The sequence below is a fragment of the Anastrepha obliqua genome, chromosome 1 (assembly GCF_027943255.1).
Source record: "Anastrepha obliqua isolate idAnaObli1 chromosome 1, idAnaObli1_1.0, whole genome shotgun sequence".
NCBI lineage: Eukaryota > Metazoa > Arthropoda > Insecta > Diptera > Tephritidae > Anastrepha > Anastrepha obliqua.
Genome location: NC_072892.1, coordinates 18,958,729 through 18,979,391, shown reverse-complemented (window position 1 = coordinate 18,979,391; position 20,663 = coordinate 18,958,729). Strand labels below are relative to the sequence as shown.

Below are 20,663 nucleotides of genomic sequence, written 5' to 3'. Positions count from 1 at the left end.
TTAGCCTTAAACGTTTAGCCCAAATTCGATGCGAGTCATAATGGTAATTGTGTCTAATATATCTTCTTGCAATTTACAATTGGCCTGTATAAATGGAAATAAAAGTACAACAACACTCTTCCGTAGTGGCAGTTCATCTATTCGTGCTCGCTCTGTCCCCCTGCAAACGCCGGTCATGGCATGCGATGGCAGGTGGGACCAGCTGATATCAGCCCTGTGCATGAATGTATGCCCATATTATCAATGCGTGATAAGCAAAGCGTTTCCTATTTGGGAAACATGAGTACTCCTCATATTGTTTGATTGATAATTTTGATTAACTATCTCTAATTGCACCTCATTTCTTTGTGCGTTCGAATGTAAATGTGCGTCGGCGTCAAACAGCGCAACTATACCAAGGGGTATGCAGACCCAGTTTGGTGACTTTGCGATTCGGTATTCAGTAACTTAGTTACCTTTCTAAGTCTGAGCGCACTTATTTCCTCTCTTTCGTGGTAATATGAGAAATAAATTTATTTAATTTTTTCGGACCCACAAAAAATATAGCAAAATAAACACAATTTTTACTTATCAATACAAACCGAATTTCGGATATAATACAGAGTTTCTCTGCTACTTTATCAGATTTGCTACTTCGGTAATTCGATATTAGTTTTTAGGTATTCGGGTATACCGATTTGTAACTTCACCTTATTCGGCCTGCATACCCCTAATCAGGCACATACATACATACATACATTTCACATAATGGCATTTGAAAGTTTCTTTATCAGGTCGACATGTGATGCGAGTGCTCAATTTCATACGTATGTACGAGTGATCGTCGGTACAGGTGTATGTACATGTGTACATATGTATTTCGGTTCTGCACATGAACATAATTTAAACGCAGTGTTAACAAATCGCTCCGGTCCACAGTGGGACCGCTAGAGCAACGTAACGAAACTTTTTTTAAAAACAAAGTGTGATTTTTTGTACCGAAATTTATACCAGGCGATACAAAATTTATGGACTAGAAATGAATTAGATAGGTTTTTTCAATAACTACAGTTGTTTAGGCGTGACAACTGCTTGAAATTGCTATTTCTGCTTTTACACAAGGGTGGTTAAGTTTCAAGGGCCGGTGTTGATTTTGAATAAAATACAATTTTTTTAGGAAATTATTGTCACTTCTCTTTATTACGATAATATTGGTATGGTTCAATTACGCATGAAACAAAATATTGGCCTCGGCGGCGCACCTCTATCCGATGGTCCAAATTTTCGATGACGCTGAGGCATAATTGAGGTTCTATGCCGTTAATGTGCCGAATTATCTCATCCTTTAGCTCTTGAATCGGTGCTGGCTTATCGACGTACGCCTTTTCTTTCAAATGACCCCAAAGAAAGAAGTCCAACGGTGTCGTTCACATTCAACATCGACCCTTGAAAATTTACCACCGTTTATTGGCGCATTTCCCCCGATTTAGGTTTCACTTCCATATTAAACTATTCCGTTGCGCTGCAAGCGACGAAAAAAATCATTGTGGAAGCACATTCTAGAAGTAATTGCAGATTTATTAGTGAAGTTTGGTTAAAAAAATTTCTGGTGTTACGTCAATAATTTGAATTTCGTATAGGTCCAATCTCGAAGGATTGGAGGATTATTATTAAATCTTCGCAAACGGCTTGGTTAGAAACCCGGTTCGCATATCTAAAAAAATTGATAACTTTTCCGAATTCAGCATCTCAAATCCATATAGGAACAATCATTTGTTTTAATATTTCTTGATCTGTGACCTTAAAATTAAAAAAGTTCCGCTAAATTCCCAAACGGCCCCACTGTCCACTATGCGGTTGGGGAAGAGATTATATTGCAAAGGAAGTGCTCGGCGTTGCCACAAAAAAATATTTTCTAGGTCTATAGGTATAAAAAAAATAAATTTACCCCAATTTTACTTAAATAATAATGCTTTAATACAATAATAAAATAAAAATAAAAACACTTTAATAAAAATTGTACTTTATCTCAGCCATAGTCGGGTTAGAGTGGCCTTTTCACTAACATTAGAGAGTCACTAAAGGCTCTAAAACTGTCAAAATAAATGAACTTACAGTTTCTATGTGTGCTCGGTACGTTTAAGTTGTGATTCTGATTAAAAAAGAGGATAATATTTAAAGACAAAAAAAAAAATAGAAAGGTACTTCCATATTATAAATGATTCTCCTAACGATTCTCATGTAGGACAGCGAAGTATAAAGAATTGTGCTAAACTGCAAAGCCAAGCGCAAAGCACTGGAGGCTGTGCAACGAACAGCGGCACTCAGAGTTGCCCCAGCCTACCGCATTGTCTCAGGCGCAGCAATTTTTGTGATCAGCGGGCAGATACCTGTCGACCTCATGGTCCAGTAACGAATGGATGCGTGGGACTCCAAGAAGAAACACGTCATCACTAACTTCTCAGAACGCCAATGCCAAACCATGGGGCGGTGGCAAAGCCGATGGGACACTGAACCGAGTGGCAGACGGCGAAACTTATAACATTAATTGACAAATGGGTCCAAAGGAACTTCGGGGAAGTGAACTACTTCTTAACTCAGTTTCTCTCGGGCCACGAATACTTCCGGAGGTACCTATACCGCTTGGGCAAGGTAACCGATTACAAGTGCGTATACTGCGATGCGCAGAGCGATGACGCTTAGCACACGTTTTTTAGTTGTAATAGATGGCTCGCGGAAAGAAATGCTCTGAGGGAGTAGATTGGCGACATCGCACCGAGCAACATATTCAGCAAAATCATCGAACGCGAGGACAGCTGGAACGCGGTAAAGAAATACTTCGAAAACGTACTACAAAAAATAAAGAGATTTATCTCGACACAGTGCAACAAAGCGAAGCCGCACAGATAGAGACACAAGAAGACGAGCCTATAGCATGAAAGCTGACTATAAATATGGTGGACCCAGATGTGAGTGAATAGAATTGGTCCTTTATGGATACCGTTCTGGGCCCTCCCGAAGTAATATATGTAGAAAGCAGTTCCGGTGGGTGTCCCCTCAGAAGGAGAAGAGAGATCGTTTTAGTGGTCACACTGCACGACGCAGTAGACGACGGTCGCCCACCAAAAAAAAAAATTATTAAGAATGTAAAAAATAGGTATATAAGGAACAAATTGATTCATTCAGTTTAGAAGTCTTTTACTTCGATAACCAGTTAGCCTAGACAAAACCACTAGCAAAAATATTGCAGTCGTTTTAATCCAAATGTATAACTACAATTTTTTGCAAGAGTAAAAAATCGTGTTCAAAGTTTTCACTTTACTATGCTTCCCTAAGTAAAAATACAGAAATATAATAATTTTATTTATAATGTATTTATTTCCAAAATAAACAAGACTGAGCTAAAAGAGAAACGACAGGAGCTTTGTTCTGATAACTTCGAGTTTATTTATTCAAAATAGTCCCCCTTGGCCTCGATGCACTGTTTTGCGCAATCTAAAAGCTTTTCGAAAGAGTGTTTAACATCATTGACCGGAATGCCCTTCAGGTTGTAGGTACAAGCCTTTTGGATGGGATCTATGGGCACAAAATGTTTTCCTTTCATAACCAAATGCAATTTTCCGAACAGGTAGAAGTTTAGGCGAATGCGGTGAGTGATTGATGGTTAAAATGCGGTTTCGAGTCAAAAAATCAGTCAGAAGAGTGGATCGATAAGATCGTGCATTATCATGCAATAAGCGTCAGCTTCCTCCTTTGCGGTATTCAGGGCGAATTCGACGAATGCGATGCAACAAACGCTTCAAAACGCCAAGATATAAAATTGCATTGACGGTTTGGCCCATTGGCACAAACTCCTTGTGGACAATTCACTTGGAATCGTAAAAACAAATGAGTCTCGACTTGAATTTTGACTTCTCCAAACGCGATTTTTTAGGCGGTGGCTCGTCTGGGGCCTTCCATTCGGCACTTTGACGCTTAGTTTCAGGTTCATGATGGAAAAACCACGTTTCATCACCAGTTACAATGTTGCAAAGGAAGTTCTTGTTTTTTCTCGCCTCTTTCGAATGTTGAATTCTGAGCAATTTTTGGTCCTCAAGTAACTTGGGCGGAATGAAATGTGCACAGACCTTTTGTAAGCCCAAATGATCTATTAAAATGCAATAAATCGATGTTTTGGAGGTACTCAACTCCGATTCCATGAATTTCAACTATGATTTCGGTTCATTTTTGATAAATTTACGAACAATTTCGATGGAGTTTTCGGTGGTCACTGATTTTGTTCATTCTCATTTATGTTCTCACAACCATCTCTGAAACGTGTAAACCACTCATGAACTCTGGCACGAGATAGACAATCAGCGCCATAAACTTTTTTCATCAATTCAAATGTTTCGGTAAACCTTTTACCGATTTTAAAACAAAATTTGATACGAGTATTAGCTCCTTGTGCGAAACTCATTTTTGTACCGATGACACAAACATACTGACTCTTTAGACGCAATAACTTCGCTTCCACTGAACCGAATGTCTCCAAGCTTTCATTGGAAGCCAGCTAGGGATGTAACTTCCAACGCACTAACTCATAAAAAAGATGGCGCCATCAAAAACATTTTTATGACGCTGGTCTGGTTTATTTTGAACTTCACCTTGTATATATAATTGGCGCTAATACCCTTGTTTTTGGGTGTTTGGCCGAGCTCCTCCTATTTGTGGTGTGCGTCGTGGTGTTGTCCCATAAATGGAGGGATCTATAGTTTTAAGCCGATTCCGAGTGGCAATTATTTTTTATGAGGAGCTTTTTTAAAGCAGAAATACACTTGCGGGTTTGCCATTGCCTGCCGAAGGGCGACCACTATTAGAAAAAAACGTTTTCTTCATTTTGATGTTTGACCGAGATTCGATCGTACGTTCTCTTTGAATTCCGAATTGTAGTCACGCACCAAGCTATTCGGCTACGGCGGCCGTCTTACAGTCAGCAGATACCGACATGAATTTTTCACGCAGCAGTTAGTGATACTAAAAAAATTTTTTTAGAGTAGAAGACTCTTAATGCAAATGAGCGGTATGAACACTTTAAATAAAAATATTTCAGTCATATCATAAATCTAAAAATTATATAATTCATCTTGTTGAATTTGCAACAAAATAAGTGCCACCTTCATGCAGCTTCAGCAGTCAAGTAAGCAGCTGCTGTGTTTTTTTGCGAAATGGAGAAAATATAAAAAAAGACAAATTTACATATTTTATGTTTGAAATATGAATCAGCATTTTCCTGTATGGTATTCAATAAAAATACTTACCGACGTCAGGTTTACGACGAACCTGTTTCTTTGTTTTAATATTTCATTTTGCATTGAATTACATGGATTCATAAAATCAAAAATTTCATAATTTGGTAATCGTTCGTCTGTCCCACCAAGCGCACCATCCTATACTTACTTTATGCTCAACATCCGTACATGACCTTCTCGCTCAATTGCTTCTTAATGAAAAACCCAAAGCTTGAGTTAAATAGCAAAGTGGAAGTGAGTTGAGAGTAGGTTCTGCTAAAACCTGTTACAGAGAGAGAGCCACGAGTTGAGCGCCATGAAACGCGCCTAAAGCATAAAAGGGGAATGTGAAAAACTGAAAAACGACTGTCATTCAGAAATGCTTTGGCCTGACAAAATAAACAAATGAGCTTTCAATGACTCTTTTATCAATTCATTTTGTGGTTTAAATTACGTTAACAGGATGATACAAGAAGAAATGGAACGAAGAGGAATAACACGAACAACAAAACAGACGTTTGACGTATAAATGAAATGTTGCTTGAGCCTATCGCTGAATGAGAATGACGACTACGGCCGTTGCCATCGACGTGTTTGGCAGAGCTGGGCGAACGGCCACAAGAACAGCTCTTCTGCTCGTTATTGATAACACAGGCCTGCAAAATCTCGCTTTTTTTGAGTTTCCAAAGCCGCTATGGGTGTTTCCTGAAGGTTTTTTTATGCTGAAAACGAATATGACCTTAAAAATGCTCCAGCACGTCAGGATTTTTGGCAATTTGAGGTTAAATAGTCAAAAAATGCAGATTTTGGTAATTTTTTTAATTTTTTTTTCAGCAAGGTAAAGTTTTTTTTAATTTTCCACAACGGCATCGCAAAGTATTACTCTTTAGCTTTAAGGTCCATTTTTAAAAATATTTTTGCGATTAATATAAAAAAAGTTATTCTATTTTGAATTGGAGACTTTAAGATATGCAAATTCAACCTTTCTAACTCTCTAACGCCCCTGTAAAGGGCGAATTCAAAATAGTATAACTTTTTTTATATTAATCGCAAAAATATTTTTAAAAATGGACCTTAAAGCTCTACTCTTTAGCTTTAAGGTCCACTTTGCGATGCCGTTGTGGAAAATTAAAAAAAAACTTTACCTTGCTCAAAAAAAATTTTTCAAAATGCCCAAAATCTGCATTTTTTTACTATTTAACCTCAAATTGCCAAAAATCCTGACGTGTTGGAACATTTTCAAAATCATTCGTTTTCAGCACAAAAAAACCTTCAAGAAACACCCATAGCCGTTTTAGAAACTGTCCCTCGCAGGCCTGAGAAATATATCCGAAAAAATTTGGTACATAAACTTTATTTTTACTTAATTGTAAAATGTGAAAAATTGATGGGTGATATAACTTTTTAATAATTTTTTTCGTAATCAGGACACCAAATTACAAAGTAATTAGTTAAAATTATCGAAAAAGTTTTTTGGTTGTTGGCCTGTGTAATATTTATTGGGTGACTCATGGATATGACAAATATTATACCTTTTTTGTTTCGTTCATTAACAGTTATCCCTTGAAATAAGCAAGAACGCTATGTTAACGAAAACTGTGAATTATCGCAATTCGGAGCACCGATGATCAAATTCTTTGTTAGAAAAAAAAAAAATACGTGGGAACAATTTTTTTATGAGTACTGCACTAAGTTTGAGCAAAGTGTCCTCCAGGAGCTTACACAACGACCAAAATTCATCCGAGTAACTTCATTCATCTTCTCTTTAATACAGCATGGAAATCACATTGTGGCGGGTGCTGCCTCCTGTTGGCCAATCGATGACTCAAATTCTCGTAAGAACTATCGGTCAAATAAGCCCTATCTTTGTGGGAGTTTACAAATTGCTCAATTTGAACACTTTTCTCGTCAGAAAACACAATTTTCGCAACTTAACCGCTTTCGGCCAAGCGAAGCAACTCCTCCGTTCTCTCAAGTCTGACTGGTTGCTGCTTTGGCGTGAGATAATGCGTCTTTTCGATCTTGTAAGGCTTGACTTTGAGATCATATTTCAGTATGCGGCGGATTTTACGGTCAGATATTTTCAGTTCTTTCGCCAGCTGATTAGCAATTCGTCGGGGACTTCGCGCAAGTCGCTTCTTCACTTTTTGAAGCATTTCACGAGACGTTGAAGTCTTTTGATGACCACCTCCACGACGTTTCGTGATGCTACCTGTATGGTGCGATAAACAAAAACTTTATTTACTTTAAGGTGCTCGAGCTCAGGAACAATCGCTGGTTGTGATTTCCCAGCCAAATATAATGCTATCAGACTATTCCGTTTGAAATCCATTACTGATTTTCTTTTTACGTGTTTACTCTTGGCAAAATGCTTCCGCGCGCTTGTAAACAATACTCTGGACTGTAATTTACACAACTAACAGACAGTTGGAGCCCGTGGAACAGCTGCGCGAGCGGTCTGAAGTTGGTTAAACTTCGAGTGCTGGACCCTTATTACTTATTCCAGTATCGCTTTCATTAACCGATTCAGCTCAGATTTCACTGATCCATACTATATAAAATTACTCCTTACCTCACTTGTGCGCTCAATGTTGGTATAAGCTGACTTTATTTGGAGGCTTTCATTATCATCATCAATTCCTTTATCTCCCATTGGAGCAGAGGACCTCAATAAAGAATTTCCATGTGGTTCTGTGTTTGGCTATCAATTTTAGTGCGTTCCACGATTTCCCGCATTCATCAACTTCTTTTTGTAGCGATCTTCGCCTCGAGGTGGCCTATCCACCTCCACTTTCGTAATTGTATATGGTTGGCCATTGGCTGCAAGTTGCACTTTCTATATAACTCATCGTCGCTGATGACGTTTGGCCACCACACCTTGAGAATACGCAGGCCTCATACCCATAGAGCAGTAAAGAGATATGATTTCATTTAAATAGTCACATTTTTGTTGGGAAGGATATTTGTGATGAGTTCCAGATTTAGCGTAGCTCAGCATATGCGCCAGTTGTTTTATTTATTCTGGCCGGGATATCCTTTCCCGCGCTATTATCAGCAGATACTACACTGTCTAGGTAGGTAAAATCTTCGACTTGTTCAATTTTTTTTTGCCATGAAGCAGAATGTCGTTTTTGGTGTTCATTTTTATTATTAATGCCAAATTTTTCCGACCCAGCGCACAGAAGGCCATCTTTTACATGCTCGGTGAAGTTCCAGGAGATGCCTCTTCTCTTATCATCTACGGGATTGTGAAGGTTGTCACCAAGAACAATAAGAAAGCGGATCGGCGAAAGTAAACATCTTTGTCGAACACCTGCGCTGGTTGTGATACTGTCTCAAAGCTTGGAGCTTTGTAGGCCTTACCATCTACATATGTAACAGCAAAGTTTTTTTTTGAGATATGCTCTGCGTTCATTGCGTTTTAATGCCCCTATTTCCTCTTACAATGTGAGATGCATGCTAATTAACCTGAAATCGTTACACAATAAAAGGACTGCAATAACAGCTCCTTTTTGCTCTACTACAGGCGCGCTTGTTTGGCGCGATAATCGCTTGAGTAGTTTTTTCATTTCTAAAATGATGGTGTGTGTCGATTCGATAGAAGGACCTCAGTCTTGTTTACGGTTGCTCCATTCTTCATAGAACGCATTTATTTTAATATCTCGCAGAAGAGCCTAAGGAATTATGATATTCTAGCATTAGAGTAGTTGGAAGTAGTCAGCAGTAGTGATGCTGTTAGTTATTATCTGCTCTCAAACGCTTATAGTATTGATTTCTCTTATAAAGGGTTTTTCAATTGGCGCGGGTCGATTTTGGCGCCCTGTGGCAGCCATTTTGTTTTGGTGACATCTGTCAAATCTTTTGTTTATTATTCAGTTGCTTATGCCAAATCATCATGGCAAGTTACACGATCGAACAGCACGTTCAAATGAGAAAACTTTATTATCAAAATGAGTATTCATTAACGCAAACGTTGCGCTCATTGCACCCATTTTTCGGTAGACGTGGTGGCCCTTCAAAGTCGACTCTTCAACGTTTGGTGGCCAAATTTGAGGCGGCCGGGTCAGTAAACAATCAGCCAACACCCGTACGTTCAAGGAACGCAAGATCAGAGAATATTGCCACGGTCCGTGAAAGTGTACCTACAGCAGAACCCGAGGCAGTCTATTCCTCGCCGTGCACAAGAATTTGGCCTTTCGCAGACTTCAACTTGGCGAATTTGGCGTCGGGACTTGGGCCTACACCCGTACAAGATCCAACTGACCCAGGAGCTCAAAGTTGATGACCATAGACAACGCCGTTTGTTCGCTGACTGGGCTTCGAATCGTTTGGAAGAGAATCCCAGTTTTGGGCGAAAAATCATCTTTACTGGCGAGGCGCATTTTTGGATGAATGGCTGTGTTAACAAACAAAATTGCCGTATATCATTTTTTTCTCGCGGCTGTATCCAAACTTAGCAGTCTGCTAAACACGTTTGTTATGAATGATGTAAGCACTTCTTTGATACCTATTTGTCGGACCCTATGCACCCGGAGTGTAACCAACTTAAGACCGCTCGCGCAGATGGGCATCAGTTGTCTATTAGTTGGCTAAATGACAGTCCAGAGTAAGAAAAGAAAATCAGTAATGGATTTCAAACGTAATTATATTTGGCTGGAAAATCACAAACAGCGAGCTGATCGTGAGCTCGAGCACCTTCAAGTAAATACAGTTTTTGTTTATCACACCATCACTCTTTACAATGACACTGGTATCACCGCAAAACGTTATGGAGGAGGTCATCAAAAGACTTCAACGTCACGTGAAATGGCTCAAAAAGTGAAGAAGCGACTTGAGCGAAATCCCCAACGAATTGAAAAACAAATGGCGAAAGAATTGAAAATATCTGACCGTAGTATCCGCCGCATACTGAAAAATGATCGCAAAGTCAAGCCTTACAAGATCCAAAAGGCGCATTATCTCACACCAAAGCAGCAACAAGTCAGATTTGAGAGAGCGAGGGAGTTGTTTCGCTAGACCGAAAGCGCTCAATTTCCGAACATTGTGTTTTCTGACGAGAAAAGTGTTCAAATCGAGCAATTTGTAAACTTCCACAAAGATAGGGTTAATTTGACCGATAGTTCTTCCGAGAATTTGAGTCGTCGATTGGCCACCAGGAATGGTTTGGGCCGCTGTAACCGCAGGTGGGCGCTTTCCAATCATTTTCATCGAGCCTGGGGTCAAAGTAAATGAAAAATATTAACGGAAAAGTATACTGGAGGTTGCTTTGAAGTCGTGGACACCGTCTCACCAAACTCGGGGGAACCAAAAATGGCTAAAACTCGACGTTCCGAAATTCATAACGTCCACACTATGACTCTTAAATTCACCAGATCCGAATCCGATGGATTATTCTCTTTGTGCCATTTTGAAGAGCAAAGTCCGCACTAAAAGATTCACCAGTCTCGAGGCGCTGGAAAAAGCCATTGTTCGCGAGTGGGCCAAAATACTTACAAGTCCCATTCGTGCAACTTGCGATTCGTTTCTGGACCGTATCAATGCCATCATAGTCTAGGGAAAAAGGTGGTCATATCGAGCAAAAGTAAATTGATTACTAATTTTGTATTATTTTCACACATTTTTTACTTTGAATTTTCCAAACTAAATTTATGGCCTTTTCAATTGGTTACGCTTCGAGTGAGAGGCCCTGTATACTCGAACCATTTGGGTAAAATAGTGACTGAACCCCTCGAAACGATTAAAACAGATTGCTGGTAGTGGTCACCCTGGAAGCCGTTATCATTATTTAGCCACATAATATTTCTAGAGTGTGTCAAGACTCTAACGCCATATCTAATGGGCTAAAATCAGCACTGATTATATTGAATTGTGAAAATTCCAAGAAGTTGAAGGCGCGTGCCGCGATACCAGTCCTATCAAGAATTTTAGTAATTTGGTGAAAGTTGGTATGGGCGAAAGTTCATTTATATTATATACGAAGTGTGTTCAAAAAGTATTGTGATTTTTGTGTTTTTTCAAAAATTATTTATTTATTCATTAATATCTATTTTGTCCCCCTCAAAGTAATTCCCATGAGATATTATGCACTTATGCCAACGTTTTTTCCAATCTGCGAAGCACTTGAAAAAATCATTTTTTTTTATTTCGTTCAGCTCCTCCTTCGATGCCGTCTTTATCTCGTCAATCGTAGCGTCGTCCTTTCATGGGCCTCTTCAGAACAAGAAAAAGTCACAGGGGGCCAGATCTGGGGAATACGGTGGCTTTGGCATCATTAGTGTGTTGTTTTTGGCCAAAAACTCGCGCACAAGCAACGATGTGTGAGTAGGGGCGTTGAGCGTTGTCGTTATGTAAGAGCCAATTTTTGTTCTTCCACAAATCCGAGCGTTTCTGCCGGACTGTTTCGCGCAAATTGCGCATAACTTGCAGGTAATATTCCTTATTTACCGTTTTACCTTGTGGCAAGAATTCATGATGCACAACGCCCCTGCAATCGAAGAAAACGGTAAGCAAAACTTCAACATTCGAACGAACTTGGCGCGCTTTTTTGTCTGATCTGGTCTGGTCTTGGTTCGTGCGGCAGCTCCCATTGAGATGGTTGAGCTTTGGTTTCCACGTCATAGCCATAAACCCACGATTCGTCACCAGTTATGACCATCTGGAGCAAATTTGGGTCGTCGCGGACAGAGTCTAACATCTCATTAGCAATGTTCATGCGATGCTGCTTTTGGTTGAAATTGAGCAGTTTTGGTACGAATTTTGCGGTAACCCGTCTCATGCCTAAATCGTTGAAAAAAATCGAATGGCACGAGCCGATCGATATGTCTAGGTCCTCAGCAACTTCTCTAACGGTGATTCGACGATTGGCCACTACCATTTTCTTCACTTCATCAATTTTTTTCATCTGTTGTTGAAGTGCTCGAGCGTCCGGCACGCTTTTCGTCGTTCACATCTTCTCGGCCTTCTGAGAACATTTTGTACAACCGATAAATGTTGCTTTGGTCCAAAGTAGCTTCTCCGTATGACACCGCACTGAGTCAACATTCGGAAAGCATCCGCGCACTTAATTTCGTTTTTCACACAAAATTTGATACAGGTTCTTTGATCCATCTTATTTGAATAGGTAAAAATCGAAGACGACCCGAAACAGTGCAAGCACAGCATGAGTGAGAGACATGAGTACCAACATATCGCCACAAAAAAATCGAAATTCGAATATAAAAGGTGGTTAAATTTCAAGGGCCGATGTTAAATGTGAACCACACCTAAACGTCAACGACACCGTTGGACTTCTTTCTTTGGGGTTATTTGAAAGAAAAGGTGTACGTCGATAAGTCAGCAACAATTCAAGAGCTAAAGGATGAGATAATTCGGCACATTAACGGCATAGAACCTCAATTATGCCTCGGCGTCAACGAAAATTTGGACCATCGGATGGAGGTGTGCCGCCGAAGCCGCGGCGGCCATTTGGCCGATATTTTGTCCCATACGTAGTTGAGCCATACCAATATTGTCATAATAAAGAGAAATGACAATAATTTTCTAAAAAAATTGTATTTTATTCAAAATCAACACCGGCCCTTGCACCTTAGCCACCCTTTACGTAAACTGCGAAAATTTAAATTTCGTCATACTTTTTGAACACACCTCGTATGTTTTAATATGAGATAACTGTCACGTAGTTGTGAATTGGGGGTATCGGTAAGTTTATTCATATCTTTCATTTAATTAGGGCAAAGAGTAAAATAGAGTAATAAAAATAGGCTGCAAGCAGATTAGCGTTCAGATGTTTTGCGGCTTTTCATTTTATATTTCCTGATACCTGCCAAATCAATTCCAAGTAGCGCATAAAATTCTGCAACTTATGATGCCTAATATAGTTTAATATAACTGGAATGGTTTCAATTGGTATTTTATTTGTACCAATAAATTACGGCCGCTCTAGTCGAATAAGTGCACGTATTCGAAATCCCGGGCATGAAGCGACCATTAATAGCGACCACCCTCGGCAGGCAATAGCAAATCTCACAGCGTATTTCTGCCATGTAAAAGCTTCCTGACGCAATAATTTGTCGTTTGGAGACGACATGGAAATGTAGGACACTCCATTTGTAAAAAATAAAGCATCACCGCGAACACCACAAATAGAAGGAGGAGCTCGGCCAAGCACCCGAAAGGGTGTAAGCGCCAATTAAAAAAAAATTAATTAATAAGTACCATAAAAAATAACAGTAGCTGCATTTTTTTTTTCTAATCATATTGCGCAGCAAAATCGTCGTAGTTTGGCATTTCTTAACGACCCACTTCAAAGACGCCTCGATTGCTCATCCAGGGCATTATTACCTCCAAATGTTTGCGGTATCTGGGATTTGTGAACATTGCATCGCTACGAGGCTCCAACAAAGCGACCGCCATAATGCCTAGGGCCGTTATTAGTGCTACGGAAAGAAGAAATTAAGCAGATGAAAATTCAATGTCTTTCTCCATTCCACACCCGTCTCACCTAAATTGCCGTATTTCATCACTGCAATGTGAATTTCTTTCAACGTCGGCAGGTTTTTAGAGTATTCCAAAAGCTGTAAGTTCTTCACTAAATGGTCGTGATAAAATCTAATGGAATAGTCAAATTGCTTCACTTTCAAATCGCATATCGTAGATGACAGCAAAAAGTAAATCAAGTCCTTCGCTGGCGAGCCATAATTGATCATCTGGTAGTCAATGAGTAACGTATCTTCGATATTGCCCTGACTGTCATACTTAAACATGACATTGTTGACCCAACAGTCGCCATGGTTCAAAGCGTTGAACTCACTTGGCTCATAATGTGAGCCACGCGTAGATTCTTTGGCTTTGCTATCAAACGCTTGCGCCTAAAATTGTAATTGCAAACCATCTACAGTTGCCTAGCCAAATGATAACCAATACCCATAAAACATCCTGCCACTTACCAAGTCATCTATGTATTCTTCGTGACCATTTAGGCTTCTTATGGACTCGAAAAGTGATGGCTTAAAAGTATCGTAGTAGGCTTTCATTGACCCCTGCTGCGATTCGGTGAATTCACTGAACATACCTTTAAGAAATAGTTCAGGGTATAGCCCCTTGGTCTCGGCACGCACTGCAGAGGCTGCGTGCCATTGCGCCAAACGCTCAAGCACCGCCTTCGTGTGCTCCAAATTAAGTCCTTCTAAGTGATTGGCATTCGTGTAACCAAATGGACACAACTCCTCCAGCAAAATGACGCCAAACTCTGAAGGTGTTTCGATATGGTAGCATTTTGCCGAAAAATTTACCTCGACGCCAACTGCCCGGTACAACTGCTCGAACTCAGGTACAACTTCATGATACATCCTGTGTTCGATTTCAAAAATATTGTGGCCACGCAATAGGTCCTGAAGCATTTCATTTTCATGCGGCAGTTTCATTATGTACGAAAGCGATTTTGTTGTATCATCTGCGGCGGCGCAAAGTGAAGAAGTTACGCGTATAGTAAATAACTATTAAAACTATGTACAACAAAAATAGTATGAGAAATCTGACAGGCCTGTTAGCGCAGCATCTATGCTGACACGCAGCATTATTGTGGAATAGTTTTCACCAGCTGCCAAGGCGGGCTTTGCCGCGAAATGCTGGATTTTTTGGTACTTTGGAATTGTAGCAGTTTTTCAAATAGTTCCGCCGTAAGCCACTCAGGGTTTTCGTGAGTTACTTGTACATCATTTGTTGTTGCGCACGCACTTGCCGTGCATTCATTCTGTTGTATAGCTGAAGCCATCTCAGTAATTAGATTTACTAGCAACTTAGTATAGTTGTAGATGGTTTAGTGACTAACTGCGTGCGGCGTTTATGCTGCTCAGCGACTCTTTGAAGACTGTTGGTTTGTCAAACACTTTCGCGCTGCTTGCTGTGCATGCGACTGTATTGAAGATATAAGGTTGTCAAAAAAGTCTTGCGGTATTTCCGCAAGCTTGTCTTTGCAAGCGCGTAGTTCTAGTTGTATTCGCCGCATCGGTTCACGCTAGAGCTTTTTGGAAAGCTCTTTTCACGTGCTAACACGTGTTTGATTAATTGTTGTTTGCTTTTAGTCGTTCGTGAGTTATAGCGTCGCAAACATGGAGCAAAATAAAGAGAAAATACGGCATATTTTACAGTACTACTACGATAAAGGCAAAAATGCATCTCATGCTGCCAATAAAATTTGTGCAGTTTATGGGCCCGATACAGTTTCCATTTCCACCGCACAACGATGGTTTCAACGTTTTCGTTCTGGTGCAGAGGTGATCGAAGATGCGCCACGGTCCGGAAGGCCTGTCGTCGAAAATTGCGATAAAATCGCTGAATTGATCGAAAGAGACCGGCATAGTAGCAGCCGTAACATCGGCCAAGTGCTGGGCATGAGTCATCAAACCGTTATAAACCATTTGAAGAAGCTTGGATTCAAAAAGAAGCTCGATGTATGGGTGCCACACGACTTGACGCAAAAAAACAGTTTTGCCCGTATGGATGCATGTGAATCGCTTCTGAATCGCAACAAAATCGACCCGTTTTTGAAGCGGATGGTGACTGGCGATGAAAAGTGGGTCACTTACGACAACGTGAAGCGCAAACGGTCGTGGTCGAAAAGCGGTGAAGCTGCCCAGACGGTGGCCAAGCCTGGATTGACGGCCAGGAAGGTTCTTCTGTGTGTTTGGTGGGATTGGCAGAGAATCATCCACTATGAGCTACTCCCCTATGGCCAAACGCTCAATTCGGACCTGTACTGCCAACAACTGGACCGCTTGAATGCAGCACTCATGCAGAAGAGGCCATCTTTGATCAACAGAGGCCGAATTGTCTTCCATCAGGACAACGCCAGGCCACACACATCTTTGGTGACGCGCCAGAAGCTCCGGGAGCTCGGATGGGAGGTTCTTTTGCATCCACCGTATAGTCCGGATCTCGCACCAAGTGATTACCACCTATTTCTGTCCATGGCGAACGAGCTTGGTAGTCGGAAGTTGTCCACAAGAGAGTCCTGTGAAAATTGGCTCTCCGAGTTTTTTGACAATAGGGAAGCGAGCTTCTATAAGAGGGGCATTATGAAGTTGGCATCTCGTTGGGAACTCGTCATCGAACAAAACGGCGCATATTTGACTTAAATCGCATTATTATAACCAATTTTATGAACAATTGAAAATTCAATAAAAATACCGCAAGACTTTTTATATAAGACAATATCGTTCCACATATTCAGCTGTTGAGACTGAAAGCTCTTTGAGCAAACTTTGGGTAGGTTTAAATCTGTTACCGCTAGAATTTTTTGAATTTTTTTTTGAAAAAAGTCTAAACCAACCGATTTGTTAAACAAGTCTGTAATAAGTAAATCGAATTTCCTACTTGGACGTCAAACCTCATTCCAGCCTTCATATTAATGCAATACAAACACTAAGCGATATGCATAGGACAGACCCACTACATAATTTTTCTTCTAAAATAGCTGCATAATAAAGGGTGGTTAAGTTTAAAGGGCCGGTGTTGATTTTGAATAAAATACAATTCTTTTAGGAAATTATTATCTTTTCTCTTTATTATGATAATACTGATATGATTCAATTGCAATAAAATATCGGCCAAATGGCCGCCGCAGTCTCGGCGGCTCACCTCCATACTTTTCGATGACGCTGAGGCATAATTGAGGTTCTATGCCGTTAATGTGCCGAATTATCTCGTCCTTTAGCTCTTGAATTGTTGCTGGCTTATCGACGTACACCTTTTCTTTCAAATAACCCCAAAGAAAGAAGTCCAACAGTGTCAAATCACATGCTCTTGGCGGCCAATTGACATCGCCGCGACGTGAGATTATTCGACCATAAAATTTTTCGCGCAAAAGAGCCATTGTTTCGTTAGCTGTGTGACAAGTGGCACCGTCCTGTTGAAACCACATATCGTCCACATCTATGTCTTCCAATGTGTGCCATAAAAAGTTCGTTATCATCTCACGATAGCGAACACTATTCACAGTAACTGCCTGACCGGCTTCATTTTGGAAGAAATACGGCCCAATGATGCCGCCGCCCATAAACCGCACCAAACAGTCACTCTTTGTGGGTGTATTGGTTTTTCGGCAATCACTCTTGGATTATCACTCGCCCAAATACGGCTATTCTGCTTATTGACGAATCCGTTGAGGTGAAAATGTGCCTCATTACTGACGATGATTTTCTTCACGAAGTGTGCGATATGCATTTTGATTTGAACGCCCGTTTTCATAGTAAGCCTGAATAACTTTAACGCGTTGTTCGATTGTCTATCTTTCCATGGTTCAAATTCTGTTAGTCTGAAATTGAAAAATGTTAAATGAGATGTGGAAAAAAACTTGACGTTTAGGTGTGAATCACATTCAACATCGGCCCTTGAAATTTAACCACCCTTTTTTGGTTTTTCATTCCCTTATAATGCGTATAAATGTGTGGACGAACCAGCGGTGGTTTTAAATTAGTTTTTTGCTTTAACTCCCGTTACGTTTCAACGTTGCTTGAAATTTTAGTTTCTTGCAGGAAATAGTTATAAGGGACAAGTGTTTTCATCACTTTCGACAGTATGCGCAGCTCTGCCAGTAGGCATGGCGTAGATAGGGTGCTAGTGAATTAGATTTCTTCAATGCTAACCCAAAGAATCGTCACGGTGAGGGTGGAGGAGGAACTGCTGTTGCCATCCGGGGTTAATAGAGGTTGCCCCCAAGGTGGTGTGCTGCCTCAATTGCTTTGGTGTATGGTGATCGATCCTCTGCTCACCACCTTAAACGACTCGGGAGTCTACACACAAGCACATGCGGATGATGTTGACCTTCGCTTATGAACATCTGTAGAAAAGTACAGAAAACACTGGATATGATTGCCACTTGGTGCTGTGCTAATGGGCTATTGGTAAACCCCACCAAAACTGGTATTGCTCACTTCACCAGAAGGAGGAAGCTTGATGGACTCGTTCTGCCTAAGCTAAAAGGAGTCACAATCCAGCTATCCAAAGAAATCAAATATCTTGGAGTAATCCTTGATAGTAAAATTCTTTGGCAGTCACACGTTGAAACAAAGACATTCAAAGCACTGACAGCTTTCTGTCGGCGCTAGAGTGTTTTTGGGATATTTCTCCTAGTAAGATCCCATGGACCTACACGGCTATGATAAAACCTATTGTCATCTATGCATCGGTAGTCTGGATGAGCAGACTCTCTCTTGTGGGAGTCAGAAGGTCCTTATCAAGGCTACAACGCACTGTGGCTATCTGTTGCACCGGAGGTTTTCCGACTACTTCAGGCCCGGCATTAGATTCTCTGGGTGACCCACCACCACTTGATGCTTTCATCCAAGGAGAGGCCTTGAAGGCCATCTGCAGGCTGAAACACAATAAGAACTGGTACGGCTCGTATCCAGCATTGGAAAACAGAGAAGGCATGGACTTCGATCCATCGATTCTCTCCATGCCCCTTCACTCTATGCCGTAAGTGTCGTACTTGACAAGAAATACAGTGGGGTGCTGCCAGAGGCTCAATTGTGGTCAAACTATGAAAATGAGTCCGGCAAACACTGTTTTCGTATTTTCATGTATGGATATAAGACCGACTTGGTATGCATGCATCTGTGTCTCAAGCGGATGTGTATGCAGTTCAAGAAGCGATGATCTTTGTTGTGGAAAACAGATGGAGAGGCAGATCTATATGTGTCTGCAGCGACAGCCAAGCTGCGCTCATGGCCTTAGACAGCCCTTCAACCACATCAAAGGTAGATAGCCTGATGCTAACGTGGGTCACGGGGCACGTGGGTATCGCGGGTAAGGATACCTTTGACTGCTTATCTAGGATGGGCTCTGAGACCAATTTATTTGGCCCATTCTAACACTCCCTTCTGCAGCCATCAAAGCCACGACTAGCAAATGGGTTGCCCACAAGCGAGTTTGGCAGGCTGAGAGAGGCTGCAGATGGAATAAACTGATGTTACCTGTCATGTCCGACCAACTGTAGCAAATCCTCCTGTTATTAAGCAGAAGGAACTGCAGACAGCTGGTTGGACTGATGACGGACCACTTTCTGTGGGCGAATCACATGGAAAAGGTAGGCATCTCAGACAGTGCACTCAGCCTAGCCTGTAGAGAGAAGGATGAGATGGTGGACCATTTTCTGTGCATCTGCCCCACCTTCGCTCGAATCAGGCTTGAGGTCTTTGGTACAGATGTGTTAAGAAGCGACCACAAGATCTACTGAGATTTCTTCGGAGGTCGAGTAGATTTAAAGATAATTAAAAGGGAATCCAAGTGCAGTACAATGTACTTAATTGTGTCTTAGTGCTGTAGTTGCTAGGTTTTTCGTTAAGATTTTATTTCTTATTGGGGCAATTGCGGGATATTTTTAAACACATTTCACAATTTCGAAGATTCTTTAAGGTAAGTTGAAAGTTGAGTAGTTGCCATTAGCAAATAAATAATTTCCATGTGGGTATAACTGTTTTGGACAGTATGCCAATAGAAACGTAGCTATCTACCGAGGAGCGTGGCAATATTCTAGCTTATAGTGAATCGGGAGTCTCATACCAACTGGTCTAAGACAAGGAAGCAAAAAGAGAGTATATTCGCTGAGCATTTGGGAAAATCCGCTAGCCTTAATGAAAGCAGTGATGAAGTAGAACCTGCTGGTCCTGTGTAGGATAAATATATTATTTAACCCTCTCCCGGGGCACTATTTTTTTCCGGCACGGTCGGCACACTGGGTCTTTGCACTGCGACTAGATTGATCTATGGTGCGCCCCTAATTACTTAATTATAATTATTTTGTATACCGAGGAATCGAACCAGCTCCTTAGGAGGGAGCAATTGTAGCCTCTCCTCCTCTAGTAGGTACGAGCCTAGGATTCTGTGTCTCCTGTTGCCTAATGCCTCACAGTTGGTGATTAAGTGTTCCATAGACTCCTCTTCATCACAGCAGAACCTGCGTGATCTTGTACTAGATAACCCTATTGTGTTTATTAAGGACAAAGTGACTGTTAGTGCTCCACAGAGTAATCTAAGACACTTTTTATCTATGGTTAGAGCAGATTTTGTTCTGTTGGCATTGAAGTTCAAAACTTTTTGGAGTAATTAAGGCCGCTTGTGCCGATCCAGTGTTCCCTGATTTTAGTTTGGATCTATTTTTTGGTTCCTGGTTTATATTATTTTTGTTAAAGCCGAAAAATGAAGTTGGTCCAATATACAGCCATTCTGCCCCTTTTTTGGCATAAAATCTGCCTTCTGTTGTTGTTGTTGTTGTTGTATCAGCCTAAACATCCCCCATACATATATGCTGCTGAAGTGACAGTCTTTGGCCGGATATAAACCCAGGTCGTTCCGGTAACGTAGAACCGACTGTCGTGGGAACGACTTCTGCCTTCTCGTTTCCTTCGTGTCCCT

The 20,663-nt window shown here is 40.9% G+C and overlaps 1 protein-coding gene across 1 annotated transcript; it reads right to left on the bottom strand.

Moving 5' to 3' along the window:
* Positions 1 to 13,538: 13,538 nt before the first annotated feature.
* LOC129241311 (uncharacterized) lies at positions 13,539 to 14,596 on the bottom strand. Its single transcript, XM_054877600.1, has 3 exons — positions 14,195 to 14,596; positions 13,750 to 14,116; positions 13,539 to 13,684 (listed from the first exon to the last, which is right to left on the bottom strand). The coding sequence occupies exons 1-3, from the start codon at positions 14,594 to 14,596 to the stop codon at positions 13,539 to 13,541; spliced, it is 915 nt and encodes a 304-aa protein (XP_054733575.1).
* Between the last annotated feature and the right edge of the window lie 6,067 nt (positions 14,597 to 20,663).

What these genes read in the sequence shown, in the direction of transcription:
- LOC129241311 (XM_054877600.1), bottom strand. Translation starts at nt 14,596, where the DNA reads ATGTATCATGAAGTTGTACCTGAGTTCGAGCAGTTGTACCGGGCAGTT. An exon ending in AAGAATACATAGATGACTTG is followed by an intron (nt 14,117 to 14,194) that starts GTAAGTGGCAGG and finishes TTACAATTTTAG; the next exon opens with GCGCAAGCGTTTGATAGCAA. An exon ending in GATGAAATACGGCAATTTAG is followed by an intron (nt 13,685 to 13,749) that starts GTGAGACGGGTG and finishes TTCTTTCCGTAG; the next exon opens with CACTAATAACGGCCCTAGGC.